The 20516-nt window shown below is 44.5% G+C and overlaps 1 protein-coding gene across 3 annotated transcripts in view; it reads left to right on the top strand.

Moving 5' to 3' along the window:
• RSBN1L (round spermatid basic protein 1 like) overlaps positions 1-20232 on the top strand; it is a 78176-nt gene extending 57944 nt beyond the window's left edge. For 2 of the 3 annotated variants that reach the window (XM_075926678.2, XM_006137518.3), the window contains 5 exons: positions 11-148; positions 3635-3777; positions 4962-5129; positions 18922-19030; positions 19118-20232. In XM_075926678.2, the coding sequence (XP_075782793.2) occupies positions 11-148; positions 3635-3777; positions 4962-5129; positions 18922-19030; positions 19118-19771 (1212 nt within the window). In that variant the 3' untranslated portion in view covers positions 19772-20232. The remainder of the gene's footprint in view (positions 1-10; positions 149-3634; positions 3778-4961; positions 5130-18921; positions 19031-19117) is intronic. The other variant, XM_075926681.2, reaches the window with a different exon arrangement.
• Positions 20233-20516: the final 284 nt, after the last annotated feature.

The following is a 20516-nucleotide window of genomic DNA, read 5'->3' as shown; positions in this document are numbered from 1 at the left end:
ATTCTTTTAGGTAAAAAGAACATACTCCCATGGTACATATAGAGCTGGCCCAATGAGACAGATCAGCTTGGTTGGAGCAGTGGATGAGGAAGTGGGGGATTACTTTCCAGAGTTCCTTGATATGTTGGAAGATTCACCTTTCTTAAAAGTAAGGGGAGGAAGGGAAGGGGAGAGATACTTCCAAATGCTCTTATCAGTGGTTTTCAAGCTATGGTCCGTAGAGCCCTGGGCGGGGAGCTGACTGCCACACTGGGCCTCTGGGAAAGGTGGTGGTGGTTAGGGTTGCCAGGTGTCCGGTTTTGAACTGGACAGTTCAGTATTTTAGCTGTCTATTCAGGAAACAAATTGAGAATATAAATGTCTGGTATTTACTAAATTAGATGTAATGTAGATTGTGATGTAATGTCAAGTGTGTCTGGTATTTTTGTTGAAACCATCTGGCAACTCTAGCACTGGTGGTGGTGACAACTCTGCACTTCTAGAGGCCTTTGGGGGAAGGGGCAGACTGGAGCAGCCAGCCCTCGGTGCTGCCCAGAGCATGCTGTGTGTACCTACCCTCACACCCGCCCCGCCCCCAAGCACTTAGAGCTGCCCAGAGGATGTTGTACATTGCTTCAGCAGTGATTTAAAGGGCCTGAGGCTCCAGCTACTGCTGTAGCCCCTTTAGAACTGCTGGTCCTCAGGCAGTTGCCCCTTTCTTCCCCCTCATCTGTTGGTGGGTCTGCCCCTTGGAATCTACAGACTTTGTCTAACATTTTCAAAGGAGTCTGCATCTCCATTGGACATTTTTTAGGGGTCCACAAATTTAAAAAAGGTGAAAGCCACTGCTCTGTGAAAGAATGGAAATACTTATTGTCGCAGGTCTGGCTGAGCACCTATGCTGGCTAATCAACAGGCTCCTGTGAAGGCATACAACCATTGACTCCTCAGGGTTTTTAAGCCTCAGATGTGAATAGAATGTAGTTCAGTTGTCACCAACCAGTCAGTCGTGAGGTAGTGTTCCCAGCCCCCTTCGTATCCCTTAACCCCAAAGAGGAGCCCGTGATGGCGCTACAGCCCTCCTGCAAAAATGGAGCTAGATCCAGCTTCCTGCAGAAAGGGTGGGAAGTCCCGCTGCTACGCCCCAGATATGGCTTTTCAGGAACCTCACACAGTTCCTCCCTTTCCCACAGCAGCATGCACACTTCCTTAGAAGCCGCATCTGGCACTGAGCCTCAGGACTTCCTCCTCCCCTCCCACCCCCCGTGCCACAGGCAGGAAGGAAGGCAGCACGGGGAAGAAAGGGAAGGCAAGAAAGCGTGCGCACTGCTCTCCCCACAACAGCACGCACACTTCCTTGTTTTCCCTTCCTTCCCCGTGTTTGGCGCAGGCCAGAGGTGGGGGGTTTAAGATGGCAGCAGAGGATCCAGAGCAGCTGGATTTCTTAAAGGAGCAGTACATGCACTTCTTCCAGTGCTGCCTGCAGATCCTGCCCCAGAGATTCTCATCCCTGGAGACCCCCAGGAACCAGCTGAGCTGCCCCTGCCTCCTCCCCCTGGCCAGACCTCCCACCAGCACCCTGGCCCCTCTCCTACCAGCACTCTGCTCCTGTCCCCTGGCCAGACCCCCACCAGCACCCTGCTCGCTCCTGTATCCACTCTTTACCCAGATTCTGCACCCCCCCCAGCCCCAGTCCCTATCCCAGTCACTGGTAGCTTTGTCCTGCTGGATCCCTCATTTTTGGCCCCACCCTAGGACCTAAGGGTGCCCACAAAATCCACTAACCCTGGAACCCAAGAAGAGTTAATCTGGCCTGAGGCCTTGAATCTCAGTCCTACCTATCCTGCCCCCCCATGGGGCTGGAGTGCCCAGAGAGTGTAGTGTCTCAGTTGAGGGCCACATCAGTGAGTCTTGGTGGGAGGGGCTTGGAGGGGTTATTTTCTGCATCTCACGTGTGTGGTCCCCGACTGTTTTTTTTTTTTTTTTTTCAGTGGGTCACTGGCCCCTGACCCAAAACAGGTTCCCTGCCCCTCCTATAAATAAAGACAACGCTGAAATGTTTTGTGTTGGACATTAATATTTTATTTAAAAAATGAAGCCTGGCCAGCAGACCCCCAGTTAGGGCCAAGCCTCCATCTGACTGCAGCATCATAACACCCCTGCACACCCCAACCCTTAGCCTGTCATATACCTAAGCCCCCTGCCCTGAGCTCCCCACATCCCCCAAACTCCTGTAACACCCCCCACACACATTTCCAGTCTTGTTCCACAAAACTCCTGCACCACCCATACACTGCAAACCTGTGCCCATTCTGCACAAACTCCCTGCCTTGAGTCCCTCATATACCGCAACCCAGACTCCCGCACCCCCACATCCACAAGCCTGTGGCTTGCTCAGCACCCCCACTCTCCACCTGACCCCAACATTCTCCAGCCTGGAGCCCCCTCCATGAGCCAGCATCCCCTTCTCCAGCTCCTCCTGCACCCAAATTTCCTCCCAGAGTTTGCACCTCTCACTCCTTCCCATACCTAAATCCCTCATTCCTACTCCAGAGCTTGCACCTCCTGTCTCAACCCAGTGAGAGTGAGTAAGGGCTGTGGCCAGCAAGTGATGGAGAGGATGGGACCTCAAGGAAGGGGTGAGGTCTTGGGGAAGGGAGGGAGCAGATCTTGGCTTATCCTGATATTTAAAAAGTGATCTTGGGTATAAAAAGCTTTGAGACCACTGGTCTAGTTGCTTGCTCACCTTGGCAAATACTCGGAGTGCAGATCTCTCTAGCAGCCACTCCTGAGAAATTTGACCATGTGGTCCACAAACCAGTCCCTGGAAGCAGCGCTGGCTCCTAGGCTTCCTCAAAGCTTAAACATACCCTTTCTGTGAACTCTACCTAAAAGCTCATCTCTTCAAGGAGGCACATGCTTAATACACACAAAAGTTTGAACAAGAGTCTGAATTCTTTCTTTAACACCAAGAAATATATACATCTGTAGAAAAATATCAAACGTGTTCCTTGCATCAGTTGCCTGCCCCATCCAGAGCATTCATAGGGCAAGGGTCAGGGTTGTCTGGGGCCATTCAGAGTCCTTCTCTTTGCAGTGCATAGCCTGGGTACTGTGGGTCTCACTTAGTCTTCCCCTTGTGAATTCTTTTTTAATCTTTCAGTCCCTTAATCAGATGACTTCTGGATCAGCCTCAGTAGGGGATCACGGACCTCTCTGCCAAGTGGTTTCATTGCCATGCATTCTGTTTGCTGAGAAACCAGTTCATTTAAGTGGAAGCCAGTTCTTTAGCTAGCATTTTTATTTTCTAATAAAGGGCCATTTTGAGTTAATGACCCTCTATTGTGAATCCTGTGCCGCTACCCACTGGAATTTCAGTCTAACGCGGAGGTAGAGTGGCAACAGAGAAGAAGGTTAGCCCCTGTATTCAGAGTGGAGTTTTCCTCTTGACAAAATAGATACGGGGAGTTTGTAATCCCCTGAATTGTTCAGAAATCATAAATTGTAGATTGTTTCCTCAAATCATCACACTTGCCTATATTCACTTATTTACCAGATCTGTTAATTTAAGCTTTTTTCATTTTTCCAAATAACTATTTTTAATGTATTTGAAAATAACTAAAATAAATATGTGGATTGTTATATTTCCCATTAGTGTACATTGCCATGGGGGACGCTTTCTAGTCTAAAATTAGAAAGTCGTAAAGATAGTGATGATGGTCCCATCATGTGGGTACGTCCAGGAGAACAGATGATCCCTGTGGCTGACATGCCAAAGTCACCTTTCAAAAGGAAAAGGTATGTTGAAATTCTTAGCTTGGTGAGTTATCTGATTATTTGTTTTAACATTTCCCTTATTCCACTCATCCCAATGGCTGCATAAAATTTATGCTATATATAGATGTTTATGTAACTTTTTACCTCAAAAGAAGAAATAAAATCACTACTTAGTTTTTAAGTTCTTCAAGGAAGATAATGTATTTTTTGGAAATATTGGTATGTCACATAGCATAATGATGTACCAATCTTGATTGGAGCCTCTGGGCTTCTGTAATGAAATACTAAAATAGTAATTTTATAAACCAGACCATCTTTTCTTCACTCTCCCTAAAATATCTCTACTTGGAGATGAGAGAGCAGCATAAAACAAATAGAAATGTGTTTGGGGAAAAAAGTGAAGACTGCTATATCCATATGAATACTATAAGGGAAATTTTAAGTGTGCACACATGGTTACTCAATACAAGTATCCTGGCTTAATTCAAATTTTAACTCCCTATCTTAAGTGCCTTTGGAACTTGAAGTGCCACTGAACTTATAAAAATTACAAGTGACAAAGATTTCTGTCCCGCCTGAAAGGTGGGACTTCTAACCGTACAAAATCTCCATAACATCATACTAGGGTACTGGCTTAGGTAATGACTCAGAACGACGCCATTCTCAGAATCAAACATTAACTTATTTTAGCATATAGATTTTCCTTGTGGATTTCCTATCCAAATACTTTCCAGGAAAGATCCCTTGTTTGGTATATTTCAGATATCCAACTGATGTGATATGGTCTCTCACTATCAGCATTAAATTAGCCATTTAACCAATAAGAATGATCACAGAGGATCTTTCATCTAAGTGGTATTTTCTCCTTTTTACTTCTAACATCTCTGACAAGTAGTCTTGAAAATCTTTTCCTACCCAGTGTTGAAATGTGGAACAGAACGGTAATACACAACACTCAGATTGTTCAGTAGAAATGTAAGCAAATTAGTTTGAATGCATACATGATTACTTTCAGCATTTCATAAATGTTGCCTACATTTTTTTGTGCTGCTAATTATCCTGTAATCTGGGCGAGATAGTATTCTGATGTATGTGCAGTGCATGCTGTTGGAAGAAATGGATCGTGTTGAATGTAGAAAACTATAAACTTGAGAAGGGGAGTTCTAGATTTTTAGTTTTGTTTGTTTTGTTTTGTTTTTAAACAGAACTACCAATGAAATAAAAAACCTACAATACCTACCTCGAACTAGTGAGCCCCGTGAAATGCTATTTGAAGACAGGACACGAGCCCATGCAGATCACATAGGACAAGGTTTTGAACGACAGACCACAGCTGCTGTAGGAGTGTTAAAGGCTGTGCACTGTGGAGATTGGTATGTGTCAACTGTTTTAGTTTTGTTAGACCGTTGAAAAATACTTGTTTGAATTTCCATTTATAGCTGCTAGAAGGATCATCAGCTAATAAATAAATCCAATTACTAGTATGTTTTGGAAATAAGCCATAACTAATGAATAAACTATATATTTTCTTGATGAACTAGGTATGCTGGGTAAATTCTAAATACAACTTTGCAGGCTGGTAGAAACTAGAAAGAGCCCTTCCTTGTCTCAGTAGCAGCTTCCTAAAAACAGTTGTGTAAATTATTACACTCAAACTTGTCTGTACTTTTTTTCTTTGTGTGTGAACCAGTACTGATATGGCTTGCCTATGGCTTTTATCTGAGCTGCATATGGTTTTTATCTGAGCTGCATATAGAGTCTTTCTGGGAACCTTTGGCTCTTTCTTTTTATATAAACAAATACCATAATTCTGGTCCAAGAAATGGTGTTTTGTTTTAAGCATGGTGGAATTTGCATGGCATTTCTTTAGTGTCCTAATCAGTCTGAAACTCTCATGTGATATACAGGGGGATCAGCCGTGGTCAGCAGAAGCCATTTTTTGCTTGTTTACTGGGAAAACCAGAGTGCATTTTAGCTGGGTACTCTCATTGAGCTGGAAAATTGATAATTTGGGGAATTTTTTGTCCTCTTAACTTCTGTCCCTAAAGCTATGTCTACACTGCACGCTTATTTCGAAATAACTCATGTTACTTGGAAATAACAGAGTGCACATCTATGCAGCAAGCAAGTATAACTTCAAAATAAGCAAGTATAATTTTGAGATAACGGGCTTCTTACTCTGACTTCTGTAACCCACATTTTGAGGAGTAAGGGAAGTCAAAGGAAAAGTGTTCTTCCTTCAACTTCCTGCCTCGGGCTTATTGGTAAACAGTGCATAAAGTAGAATAAAAGTACTTAGACTTCAGCTACACAATTAATGTAGCTGAAGTTGTGTGTCTTAACTCAACTTTAGCCCACAGTGTAGGCATACCCTAGGACTGGCATGTGGTGCTGTAGGACGTTGCCTTCCGTAAGTGTTGGAACTAGGGATTCAGGGGGACGTCAAGTGGTTTCCAAAGGCTCTTAGCATCCCAACTATAAAAATTGTTCCAGCACTCCTGCTTAGTTATTGAGAACACCCACACTTTTTATAGTTTGACTGGCATAGTTACTAAGACCAGAATTCTGATACTGCATTAGAGGTTTATTTCCTCTTCGGGTGAAATAGTGAAAATTTGTGTAACTGTACATGAAACAGAACTTGGCTGTAGGATTGTAATAAAGAAATTCCCCATGGGAGAGAACTGGGCCATTCAAATGTGAATTTTTTTTTAAGCGTCAAGGCATGTAGTTAAGACTGCATGCAAATTCAGGACAGTTTTAACATTTGACTTGGAAATGTTGGCACAGTTCTATTAAATCAGTCATGGTTGTGGTGGTAGAAACTGGCATTTAATGAACTTGGATTTCTGTTTTCACTTATAGCAAACTCTTTTACATCAGGTAGAATATGGATATTTTCATATTCAAAGTTAAATGCAGAAATTTTTCATTCTTAGTTGCACAAACAGTTATTGATCACTTCATAAACTCTGAATATTGTTCTGTACATATTGCCAAAGACAAACAGATCAAGAATTACATTGATCCATTATTTATTCTATGGTCAGTCCTGGACCAGTTCCAAAAGAGCACTGTTTGCATCAGGGACCTGTGATGATTGTTAGATGAAATAGTTTCTGCACAATGAGGACTGATCATACACTGTTGAAGAGATTGGACTCTCTACTTTGTTAGTATAAATCTTAGATTTATAATCTTAGGAAGGCATGAGATTAGACCATGAAATGTCTAACCATTTTAATGGTAGATAGTTATCTGCCAGAGCTGGAAACCAATTTTTATACTGTTCGAACATTTTTAATATCAATGTTAGTTTCCTGATATATGCAGTAGCCAACTTTGAGGTGGTTGTTGATGATCAGGTGTCACAGCTGAAGTGAAACGCCTAGAAATAAGTGATTTTTATAGTATGGCATCTCGTAGGCTGTGAAGTCTTAGGAACACTTTAGAATGACAGTAATTTTTAATAAGAGTTGTTGGCCAGCTTCAATCATTCAAAAACTGCAATTGATGCAGAATTCAGCAGTTCCCTTTATATTAAGCATTGTTTCTTTCCTTGAGTACAGGCAGTCCCCGGGTTATGCGGATCCGACTTAAGTCGGATCCATACTTACGAAAGGGGCTTTTCTCGCCCCGGAGGACGCGGATGGCGGGACTGCCAAGACGCGCCGCGGTCCTGCCGCCCGTGTCCTCCGGGGCGAGAAAAGCTGCTCCGTGTCTCCCTGATCTGCTGGGGGGGGGGACCCCAGCAGACCAGGGAGACGTGGAGCAAAGCCGTGGAGGACGCGGGCAGTGGGACCGCCCAGACACGCCGCGGTCCCGCCGCCCGTGTCCTCCGGGGTGAGAAAAGCTGCTTCGCGTCTCGCTGGTCTGCTGGGGGGAGGGGACCCCCAGCAGACCAGGGAGACGCGGAGCAGCTTTTCTCACCCCGGAGGACATGGGCGGCAGGACCGCCCAGACGCGCCCCGGTCCCGCCGCCCGCGTCCTCCGGGGGCGAGAAAAGCTGCTCCGCCTCTCCCTGGTCTGCTGCGGAGGGCACCCCAGCAGACCAGGGAGACGTGGAGCAAAGCTGTGGAGGATGCAGGCGGCGGGACCGCGGCGCGTCTCGGCGGTCCCGCCGCCCGCGTCTCCCTGGTCTTCTGGGCGGGGGGGGAGCGCAGCTAGTGCGCCCCCCCCCCCCCAAGCAGACCAGGCTTTTCTCGCTGACGCCTGTGGTAGAGCAGCTGGGGCGCTGCCGGGTTGGTCCAGTAGTGCCAAGGAGCGGCGCTACTGGACCAACCCAGCAGCACCCCAGCTGCTCTGTGTCAGGCGTCCCCAAGTCAGCCGCTGCTGAAACTGACCAGTGGCTGACTACAGGAAGCCCGAGGCAGGGTTGCTCTGCCCCGGGCTTCCTGGAATCAGACGCTGATCAGTTTCAGCAGCAGCTGACTTGGGGACACCTGGGGTAGAGCAGCTGGGGTGCTGCCAGGTTGGTCCTCGCAACGCCGAGGTGCGGCACTGCGGGGACCTACCCGGCAGCGCCCCAGCTGCTCTGTCCCAGGCGTCCAGATTCAGCCACTGTTGAAACTGATCAGCGGCTGATTCCAGGAACCCCGGGGCAGAGAAACCCTGCCTCGGGCTTCCTGTAGTCAGCCGCTGGTCAGTTTCAGCAGCGGCTGAATCTGGACGCCAGTTCCAACTTACGTACAAATTCAACTTAAGAACAAACCTACAGTCCCTATCTTGTACGTAACCCGGGGACTGCCTGTATATTAAACCTGTGTTCTGAACTGTGCATTTGGTTTCTGGACTGATTTTAAAATATTGATTTTTTTTTTTTAAACCTATTAGTCCTAAAAGGCTTTGGATCTATTTATGTAAGACATTGCCTCCTTTCCCTGTAAAATAGTGACTCGGCGGGAAGATTATTGGAGATACCTGAGTTGTAGCCCTTTGGGTTGGTATATTTTTGGAATGAGTCTCCCAGATCAGGTCAATAGACTTGGGCTGGCAGCATTTGCTGGGTAGACAGTACAGTAAAACTCCAATAGTCTGGCATCCAATAGTTCGGCACTCCTGATAGTCCGGCATCAAAATGGCAAGAGCCTAGTGAGTGAGCTTTGGCAAAATATGAGTCACAAGGTAACAGCGGCAGCAGCTGAACTGAGCAAAAAGGATAAAAAAAGCTTAAAAAAACTAAAACATTACAGTATACTGTATACAGTATATACAATAAAAAGGGTTAAGAACACTTTATATACAGTATATAATGTATACAGTATATATATAACCATCTTATAGTACCTTCTGATACTCTGGCATATCTAATAATCTGGCACCACCTAGGTCCCATAGGTTCCAGATTATCGCAAGTCTACTGTACTTTGAGGTTGCAGTTCTCTCTAACTTGGGCTCTGAAGCCCTCTTCCCCTCTCTACTTCAGAGCCCAAGTTGGAACTTTAAGCATTATCTGTACAGCTATTTTTAGATAGTGTGATTCCTGCTATCCCAAATCTACCTGGGCAGTAGGCTTTCTCCTGCAGTGGGTGCAGACAGTACCCTTAGCTCCAGAGGGTAGCTCTTCCTAGAAATAAAGCACTTTGACATACCCCAGTTTTCTTCCAGCCTCCAACAAAGTGCACTGATAAATGCTATTATGTCCCTATGCAGGCTTTTGAGTGCTTTTGCTCAATACCAGACCTTAACTCTCTGGTTGTAACATCTGTAAATTACAGTGAAAAGACATTGAAGTTGGTCCGAGTCTAAAAGATTAGATTTAATGGCAAGGTTTTTTTTTTTTTTTTTTTTTTTTTTTTTTCCCAAACCAATCTTTATAAATGTGTGTCAGTAATTGGCCAGCACTGTCAAAGTTTGGTTTGAGACTATGTACAAATTTACAGATAAATTACCAGGAACCTCAAGGGAAGAGCTTAAGGTTTTCATCAAGGAAGGCCACCAAATTATTGAGACATCTTTACAGTCAGCAATAGATGTGATGGATCCATCTAGTATTACAGCCTCAACTATAATAATGAAAAGAGCTCTGCGGTTATGGAACTCTGGCATAGGCCTGGAAGCTCAACAGAGCGGAGAGGATTTTCCATATAATGCTTTCATTTTTGCTTTCAGGGAAAACTGGAGAGATTTTACACTTTTTTTTTTTTTTTAAAGTGGCACTCAAATGACTTCAGGATCATTGGGAGTATATACATCAGAAGTGTCACTTGGGGAGGGCAACAATAGTAGCAACATTACCAACTATGTTCCTAGTAGGGATGTAAAAGGTCAACTGATGTCTCGCCCTGCTTCCACAGGGGTTCCCAACTGAGGATTCCCCACCCCTGCCACCAGCTCAGCTGCTACCAGGGTTGCCGGAGGAAACTGAAAATTCCTTTCAGCTGCCCCAGTGGTTCCCTAGCTTAGGTGTTTAGTTTTTGTTTTTCTAAGCAAAAAAGCATTCTGTAATTATGGAGCAACAGTTATTTCACATTTTGATTACTTCTGTTGTAAATCAGTTGCTTCAATTCCATGTTGACTTGTATGTTGCCCAGTGATTATTCAGCAGAAGTCCATACAGGCAGTCCCCGGGTTACATGGATCCGACTTACATCAGATCCCTACTTACAAACGGGGTGAGGCAACCCCGCACTAGCTGCTTCCCCCCAGCAGACCAGGGAGACGCGAAGCTAGCGTCCCCCCCCCTCCCCCAGCAGACCAGGGAGATGTGGAGCGGCTTTTCTCAGCAGACACCTCAGCTTGAGAATAAAGGACTGAGGGAAGTGAGGTGTGGGAGAATAAAACTGAGCTCTGGAGAAATGTTTGGCTAGAGTTTCCCCTACAATATGTACCAGTTCCGACTTACATACAAATTCAACTTAAGAACAAACCTACGGTCCCTATCTTGTATGTAACCCGGGGACTGCCTGTATTTTATCTTCCTATTATTTCTAATGTTTAAACAACAAAAAATGCAGAAACATACCCTTTAGGCTACCTGTAATGAAACAAAACAGTCAACAGATCAGGAATAGTCAACTTGGATTCACCAAGGGCAAGTCATGCTTAACCAACCTGATTACCTTCTATAGTGAGATAATTGGCTCTGTGGAAATGGGGAAGTTGATGGACACGATATACCTGGACTTTAGCAAAGTTTTTGATATGGTCTCCCACTGTAATCTTGCCAGCAAGTTAAAGTAGATAAATGGATTATAAGGTAGATAAAAAGCTGGCTAGATTTTTGGGCTGCATAGGTAGTGATCAATGGCTCGATGTCTGGTTGTCAGTCAGTATCAAGAGGAGTGCCCCAAGGATCGGTTTGGGGGCCAGTTTTGTTCAGCATCTTTATTAATGACCTGGATGGGGGGATGGTTTACACCCTCAGCAAATTCACAGATATCGCTAAGGTAGGAGGAGAGGTAGATATGCTGGAAGGTAGTGATGGGGTCCAGAGTGACCTAGACAAATTTGGAGGATTGGGCCAAAAGAAATCTGAGGTTCAGCAAGGTCAAGTGCAGAGTCCTGCATGTAGGACAGAAGAATCCCAAGCCTATACTACAGGTTGGAGACCGACTGGCTAACAGCAGTTCTGTAGAAAAGGACTTGGGGATTAAAGTAGATGAGACTCTGGATATGAGTCAACAGTGTGTCCTTGTAACCAGGAAGGCTAACATCATATTGGGGTGCATTAGTAGAAGCATTGCTAGCAGAGCTAGGGAAGTGATCGTTCCCCTTTATTTGGTGCTGGTGAGACCACATATGGAGTATTGAATCCAGTTCTGGGCCCCCCGTTACAGAAAGGATGTGGACACACAGTGTCCAGCAGAGGTTAAAAAAAATGATTAGGGGGCTGGAGCACATGACTTATGAGGAGAGGCTAGGGATTTGGGCTTATCTTGTCGATAGACGAGAAGTGAGGGGGGATTTGATAGTAGCTGTGAGTTACCTGAATGGGGGTTCCAAAGAGGATGGAGAGAGGCTGTTCTCAGTGGTGACACGTGACAGAACAAGAAGCAATGGTTTCAAATTGCAGTGCAGGAAGCCTAGGTTGAATATTGGGGGGGGGGGAAACTATTTTTTAGTAGGAGGGCAGTGAAGCATTGGAATGTTGAGCTCCCAGGGCTATGCCAGATGGTTCCTAGGGAAGTAGTGGAGTCTACCCCCACTATCCATTCCTGTAAGTTTTGTAAGTCCTAACTTAACAAAACTCTGGTTGGGATGATTTAGTAGGGATTGGTTCTGCTTCTAGCAGGGAGTTGACTCAATGATCTCCTGAGGTCTTTTCCAACCCCATGATTCTATGAAAAGAAGAAACTTAAATTCCAATGTGTTAATCTTTTTACAGGCTCTCTTTAAGCTTTCTTCTAGGAAAGAAAGCAAGTATATATGCAGCTTTGTCAGAGGGGATAAAACTTACCTTTGATCAGAGTGTTTTGCCCCACAGAAGCTCATGATATATTTGTTAGTCTCTAAGGTGCCACAGGTCTACTCATTGTTTTTAAAGTTACAGACTAACACAGCTACTCCTCTGAGACTAGATATCCTAGGTAATCCTGCTGTGTTGGGATTCCAATGTCTGCACAGCAATTCTTTTCTGAAATAGAATGTTAAAAAGAATAATCCTTCGACTGTTGTCTTTGATGCCTTTCTGCTTTCTGCACAATACACCTCAAGCTATGCAGTGGGGCTTAGGCATTAGCTGTATTGACTTATTTTTAAATTATCATCATTCAACAGTTGGTAGTTTTAAGGTTGCAATGGAGTTAGCTCACTGAGTAAAATAATAAAATAATATTAATTCATGGATTAAGGCCAGAGATGGGTATTATGATTCTAACCTGCCTTCTTGTTTTACATGATACAATATGCATATAATTCAAAATTGACTTTCAGAGGAGTTTGAGAATTGAGTGTTTCTGTTTATAAGCCTTTTTTATTTAAAAAAATCAGTTTTTGTCTTACTTTAAAAAAAATCAGGAAAATTATGTTATGCCGTGTCTTTCCTAGTTTTGTGAAAGCTTTCTTAGAATTTGTAAGCTCTCGTATTTAACTAAAATGGTGAGAGTATTTGAATCTTTAATAAAGATATCCTTTCTCCCAGGTGTTCATTAGATATTGGAATTATAAACATTAATATATAAATTAAAGCCACCCAATACATTAAACTTCTATGCCTTCATTATATATCAAGAACAAAAAAGTAAAAAGTCCTTTATTTTTTTCTTTTGGAAGTAATTATAGCATGTTTAGATTTATTCCCTTGTTTGGTTTGTTTACTTAGATATATACAAATTATATTTAAAAAAGCACCAAACCAATTCTGTGGACAACCTTGCCAATCTTTTCAAAACTCATAAACAAACAGACTTGTCACATCTCCCAAATGCATTAACCCAGCAAGAACAAATAATCACATACTCAGAAATCTGCATTAAAGAATATTAATATTGCAAAGTCAAGCACTCAAGGATTGGGAAATACAGGAATTGAGGTTGCCTATGGGATATTGAAAGCTTGTAACTTGGTGGCCTTAGGTGGAATTTTCACAAGAATGGTAAAGATATCTCTACGCTGCTATAAAAACCCAGGATTAATGGGACTCAGGTTAACTGATCTGTGTTAAGGAACTCTGAATCAGGTCTGTGCACTGCAGAGTGGACTCTAGATCCCTAGATTCAAGCAAGGGTTAGAAAACTCGTAAGAGTTTAAAATACAATGTAGAAATGTATAATGTTCAAAGTAACTATATCTGAATCCCTAATGTATTCTTCCCCTGAAATGTCGCTTCTCTAGCCCGAGGACTATGGTGCTTTGTGGGAAGACTTTACTGCCCACCCTGCTGGTTACCAGGAAATAGCTCACTTTGCAAAAGACTTCATCAGTTTGCTCTCAGATGGAAATCCAGGATGCTTTGTGATGTGCTTGCAGATCAGTAAGAAGAGAACAGATTAATGCTAACATGAGATGCTGCCATTTGGAAAGGGGGAGGGGAGAGGTTAACTTCCATATAGTGCCCACTTTTAAAAAGGGAAATAAGAACAACCCAGGAAACTACAGACCAGTTAGTTTAACTTCTGTACCAGGGAAGATAATAGAGCAAGTAATTAAGGAAATCATCTGTAAACACTTGGAAGGTGGCAAGGTGATAGGGAACAGCCAGCATGGATTTGTAAAGAACAAATCATGTCAAACCAATCTGATAGCTTTCTTTGATAGGATAATGAGTCTTGTGGATAGGGGAGAAGCGGTAGATGTGGTATACCTAGACTTTAGTAAGGCGTTTGATACGGTCTTGCATGATATTCTTATCAATAAACTAGGCAAATACAACTTAGACGGGGCTACTATAAGGTGGGTGCATAACTGGCTGGATAACCGTACTCAGAGAGTCGTTATTAATGGTTCACAATCCTGCTGGAAAGGTATAACAAGTGGGGTTCCGCAGGGGTCTGTTTTGGGACAGGCTCTGTTCAATATCTTCATCAACCATTTAGATATTGGCATAGAAAGTACGCTTATTAAGTTTGCAGATGATACGAAGCTGTGAGGAGTTGCAAGTGCTTTGGAGGATAGGGTCAAAATGATCTAGGCAAATTGGAGAAATGGTCTGAGGTAAACAAGATGAAGTTTAATAAAGACAAATGCAAAGTGCTCCACGTAGAAAGGAACAATCAGTTTCACACATACAGAATGGGAAGCAACTGTCTAGGAAGGAGTACAGAAAGGGATGTAGGGATTATAGTGGACCACAAGCTGAATATGAGTCAGCAGTGTGATGCTGTTGCAAAAAAAGCAAACATGATTCTGGGATGCATTAACAGGTGTGTTGTGAGCAAGACACGAGAAGTCATTCTTCTGCTCCACTCTGCGCTGGTTAGGCCTCAGTTGCAGTATTGTGTCCAGTTCTGGGCACCGCATTTCAAAAAGGAAGTGGAGAAATTGGAGAGGGTCCAGAGAAGAGCAACAAGAATGATTAAAGGTCTAGAGAACACGACCTATGAAGGAAGGCTGAAAGAATTGGGCTTGTTTAGTTTAGAAAAGAGAAGATTGAGGGGGAAAACGATAGCAGTTTTCAGGTACCTAAAAGGGTGTCATAAGGAGGAGGGAGAAAACTTGTTCATCTTGGACTCAGAGGATAGAACAAGAAGCACTGGGCTTAAACTGCAGCAAGGGAGGTTTAGGTTGGACATTAGGAAAAAGTTCCTAACTGTCAGGGTAATCAAACACTGGAATAAGTTGCCCAGGGAGGTTGTGGAATCCCCATTTCTGGAGATATTTAAGAGTAGGTTAGATAAATGTCTATCAGGGATGGTCTAGACCAGAATTTCCCAAACTATGGACTGCAGCACGGTAGCGAGCCATGGGAAAAAAAATACCAAGCCTCAGCATGCCTGGTGGCCGCCAGCAGGGCCCGCGCCACTGAACCTGGAAGTGCTGGCGTATTACAGAGCCTGGGGCCCTGCTCCACCGATATGTGGAGCTGGGTCTCTCCCCTGGCTCTGCCGGGTGCGGGTAACCTCTCCTCCCCACCTCCCCCCTGCTCCTCACCGCCTGCTGCTGCCCATGTGCGGCGTTGCGTGTGGGTGGGGAGGTCGCCCGGGCGTGACGTCACGTCACGTCCCAGGATTTTAAAAGTCTTCGGAGGCACGTGGTGGGGCCACGCTGGCTCTGGCGGCCTTCAGCCCCACAATGTGGAATGCAGAAGGTAGGGAATGGGCTCGGGCGGAGGGGGGAGGGGAAGGCACCAAGGGACAGGGTGCAGGAGAGAGACAAATGCCAGGGGCCAAGTGCAGACAATGAGGGAAAGGGCAGGAGGGGAGGTGTCAGTGGGAGGGGGGACAGGGTGATGCTGGGAGAGGAGAGGGGAAGGGCATTGGGGGCTGGAGGAGGAGGTGCTGGGAGAAGGCTTAAAAGAAGGGGTGGGCATGAGAGAGGTGGGGATGGAGCAAGTCATGTGTGAGGGCACAGAGGGGCAGGAGGGGATGGGGAACAGAGTGCTGAGGGGGTTGGTATCAGGGAAAGAGAGGGCAAAGGGGACAGGAGCAGTGAGGGAAGGGGGAGGCACCAGGAGGGTGCAGGGCTAAGGGAAGGTGCAGGTGCCAGGGGATTCTGGGGTGAGGAGGAGGGGAGAGTTGGCCACCGGAAGCAGCACTGGACGGGGGAATCGGGGCAGGCTGGGGAGATTGGGGGGCTGGTGGAAGCAGGGTTGCCAGGGAGAAGATGGCGGGGGGAGGGGAGAAGAAGCAGCTGCCAGGAGGAGGGCTGGATGCGGGCAGCAGGGCTGGCCAAGGGAGATTGGGAGGAGAAGCGGGAAGGACCTGGCTGCCTGGGAGGGGGTTGGGGGAAGTGGGGCTGGACAGAGGCGCAGCGGGGGGAGCAGGCGGGGAGGAATGAATCGGCCTGCAGGGAGTGGGACTAACCCGGCCATATGTAGATCTTGGGATGCTGCCCCTGTTCCGCCCTCTTCTCCCCCCCCTCCTCCCCCCCGCAAAGCACAAAGCATGAGTTAGTCCGGCCCGGGAATTCTATTGTCCCCTCACACACACATCCCCTCGAGTAGCTGTGAACTGTCTGTCTGGTAGACACACTCACGCAGCCTGAGCACATTTACCAGCCAGGCAGTTTGAAACTACAAACTGATGCATCTAGTAATAATGCAACTTAATGAGAAAATACCAGACCTGTTATATGTCTGGTATTTTGTCAGTTTGTTTTTTATGTGTTTATATTTTTGGGCTGCAAAAAGCAGTATTGGAAAAAAAAGGGTTCCAACTAAAGTAAAAACTTTGGGAAACCCTGGTCTAACCAGCTTTCTGTCTGTCTTACAGTCCATTTACCCAATCCATATTCCTTAACTTGCTGGCAAGAATATTGTGGGTGACCATATCAAAAGCTTTGCTAAAGCTGGCACTGGGGGTTTTGGGAGGACCAGAAACAACTTATTTGAATATTCATCATTTGATTAATGAATATGCAAATGAACATTACTGGTCCTCCAAAAGTTCGTGAATGGATTTTACTGGTCCCCGTGTCAAAAAGTTTGGGAACCCCTGGTCTACACAGCATTTGGTCCTGCCATGAGGGCAGGGTACTGGACTCGATGACCTCTCAAGGTCCCTTACAGTCCTAGTATTCTATGATTCTATGATTTTCAGTGGAGTCATTTTATATGGAGAGGACTAAGGAAATTGTTCCAAGAAATTGTGGGATACTTCCAACTGATTCCTGGGACACCAGTCAAGTGGCACTGCATCTGTACTGCAGAGTCTGTTAGAGGAAAGTGGGTTAGGCTTGAGACTGAGCTGAAGCACTGGCTTACGTTGCAGTGTAGAGGGACATATACCAAAAAACCACCTGTCTGACTCTCGAACAGTGGTTTCCACTTTTATCATTTGCAAACCCCAAAACATTTCAAATAGAGGTGTAGGCCCCCTTTGGAAATTCAGCTAACCTAGTTTGCTTATCACTGTTCTAGTACATCAGCCCATGTTCTCTCCAGTTTTCCCAGATGCTGAACAATATAGAGAAGATTATTGAATTTTGTAAAATTCCATTGGGGATGGATTTTGAGATGCGGAATAGTTGCCTATAAATAAGAATCCGGGGTTGGCTAGGGACATGTCAGAATATTTTTCTCCATCCCTGGGGCAGCTTTAAAGTTGGGACACAAGTATTTGATGATCTTCCCTTATCATTGTACCAAAGAAAGTAATTTATCAGAGCATAAAGTGCTCTGTCTTTACCATACTCTGGCCTGAAGTCTGACTCATGAATCCAGGATACTGGTACCTGATGTATCATTGAAGATTACTTTTTGTTAAAACTCTTCACAAATTTGCATAGAAAAGGGTGATTAGATACTAAAATGGACTATATGAATCCTTTGAGCAAAGATTTCTTTAATACTAATTAGATTATTGTACATTTAAGTGTGATAGTTTCACCTCAAAGGAGTTAAGTCTGTTAGTAGAACATATTGGAACAGCGAATGCAGAGGTGGGGAACCTGAGGCCTGGGGGCCAGATGCAGCCCTCAGCTTGCCTGGATCTGGCCTCGAGGCTTAAGGCCCCCCAGCATTGGGGAGCCCACAGTAGAGTTCCAACCACCCTGCTGCCTCCCAGGGGCTAGAGTGCACAAACTCTACTAGGCACAAAATCCACCATAGGCTCTGGTGTGCAAGGGAAATGTGGGGAGTCTTTCTCATTCTCAGTTGGGGGCCACAGTGTGAGGGGTTTGTTCTAAGGATGTTAAGTAATGGTTAATTGACTAGTCAAGGAGTCAATTTCCATTGACTACTCAACTAGTCAGTAAGCACTTCCGCATTCCTTTGAAATTTCAAAGGAGGAATGCAGAATGCTGCATGCAGCCCAGGGCCTGCAGGAAGTCCCACTGATTGCGGGCTGCACACAGTGTGCCAGCTTTAGAATGTACAAGAGTTCCCAGCGGAGGCTCTTGTGCATTCAAAGCGGCAGTGCAGTGTGGAGCCTGGGATCAGCTGGGGACTCGCCAGCTGATCCTGGGCTCCCTGTGGCATTTCCTCAGAACCCAGGGTCAGCTGGGGATGCTCCCAGCTGATTTCGTGTTCTGCGGAAATGCCACGGTGGAGTCTGGGATCAGCTGTGCAGTGCTGCTGCTCTGAAATGCTGAGGCAGCGCTGCCCCTTTGAACGCTGCCTCAGCATTTCAAAGGAGCAGCGCCACAAAGCTGAGCCCCTGCAGGATCAGCTGTGCGGGGCTGCCGCTTTGAAGTACCCTGTTTTTGCCCCCGTTTGCTGCTTCTATCTGATAAGCATTTGCTTATCAGATAGTCGACTAGTCCTTAACATCCCTAGTTTGTTCCCACTTCTCTCTTGTGTGCGGTCTCCGACTGATTTTTTTCTGTGTCAACGGCTCCCCCACACAAAAGGTTCCCCACCCCTGATCGAACATCTGCCTTTCTTCATGATGAGACAGTCACTGTTGCTGACACTGGTTGTCATTAGCCTTCTGCCGCCCCTGTAGAAACTGGTTAACTCAATAACGTTCCTGAGTGTGATTATTGTGTTGTAGCTAAAGTCACTTTAATAGGCTTTTTCAAACTTTTTTTCAAACTTGAGTTGTAAAATGTAGCTTTAGATTTAGTCCTTGTAGCAAGAACAAAGCAAAGTCTCTAGCATTTAAATTCTGTCCCTGATTGTTTTTGTAGGCCTGAGCAACCTCGTATAACCAAAGATGTAATTTGTTTTCATGCTGAAGATTTCTTAGAGGTAGTTCAGCGGATGCAGTTAGATTTGCATGAGCCTCCACTCTCACAGGTAAGCATATTGTGAATTATTAATCAGAAATATTTCTCATTTTTTAGAATAGATTTTTCATCTTTATTCTCATTTTTCCTCCTCCAGTGTGTCCAGTGGGTTGATGATGCAAAACTTAACCAACTGCGAAGGGAAGGCATTCGATATGCTAGGATTCAATTATATGATAATGACATTTATTTTATTCCAAGGAATGTTGTGCACCAGTTCAAGACGGTTTCAGCTGTATGCAGTTTGGCTTGGCACGTCCGGCTCAAGCTATATCACTCAGAGGGAGAAGTTTCACAAAATGCAAGCACCTATGAAGCAGGCATATCTGCAGACCCCATGTCTTCGGTTATTGGACTTCAGACTGACAAAATAATTTGTACAATAAGCAAAAATACCTCCGAAGACACCACATTTTCAGATACTCTGCAAACTAAGTATGTAAAACAGGAATTCACACAGATAAAACATGAACTTATTGCATCTCGCAGAATTAAAGAGGAATCCATGAATGTTGATCTTCTTGAGAAAACAATGGCACCTAATGATACGGAGCGTCAGAATGTTAAAGGAAAATTGGATAATGTTGAATTGACAGCTTTTAAATATGAAGTGGACTCTAAATTTGAACCTGGCAATGACTTACAGAATAAGTTGTGCTCTGGAAGTCACATAAGTCTATATGATACAAGACAACAGGGTTCAACATATCCAAATCAGCATGGACAAAGAGAAGATGACTTTTTGTGCTAATTTTGTACATATCGTTTTAAATTCCTTTTTAAACTGAATGACGTAATAATGTAAAGATTCATAAATTCTGTGAGGCAAGCTTGTGATTTGCTCTCACAACTGTTACAGAAGATAGTTTATGTAGCTTTGTAACATTCCTCAGTGCCTGTCCATAACTGTGAAGTATCAAAGCACTTAGGGCCAGATGCACTGTAAACACTGCAGGTTTAACATAAAGAAGTCTTTAAATAATTTGAGTTGTAGGTTTTAGAGTAGAGCTGACATTTAACATATATATTTTTTGTAAGATGAGCCAGAATTCTTTTTGACAATTCCAGGCTTTTCCATAGAGCTTATTTATACCAATTTTTTTCATTTTAAATGTGTCAGCACTGTAGTGTAAATAGCTTTTTTAAAAAAATCTTTTTAGTGTGATTTATACTGAAATATGAGCCGCTTAATAAAGGTTCAGAACAAACAAATGGTTTTATTTTTTGGTCTGCAAAAAACAACTAGGTTAAGCTACCTCTTTAAACTGTTTTGTTTCTATTTGTGCTGTACTTCCTGAAAGACCCAGCTGTGACCTTGTTTCTGGAGTGAGGAGCTGCAGCAGTCAAACAGCGTGGGGTATTATGTGTTTGTAAAGAAAGATCAGTCTGAATGCCCTGTACAAGACTGCTTTCAGCTGCTTGTGTTTAAAAAAAAAAGTGTACCATGCATTCTTTAGTGCCTGCTGTCAGATGAACTAATGAGGTATAGTCTTATA

The sequence above is a fragment of the Pelodiscus sinensis genome, chromosome 1 (genome assembly GCF_052426305.1).
Source record: "Pelodiscus sinensis isolate ZL-2025 chromosome 1, ASM5242630v1, whole genome shotgun sequence".
Lineage (NCBI taxonomy): Eukaryota > Metazoa > Chordata > Testudines > Trionychidae > Pelodiscus > Pelodiscus sinensis.
The sequence above is the reverse complement of the archived record's forward strand: the minus strand, read 5'-3'. Positions and strand labels throughout refer to the sequence as shown.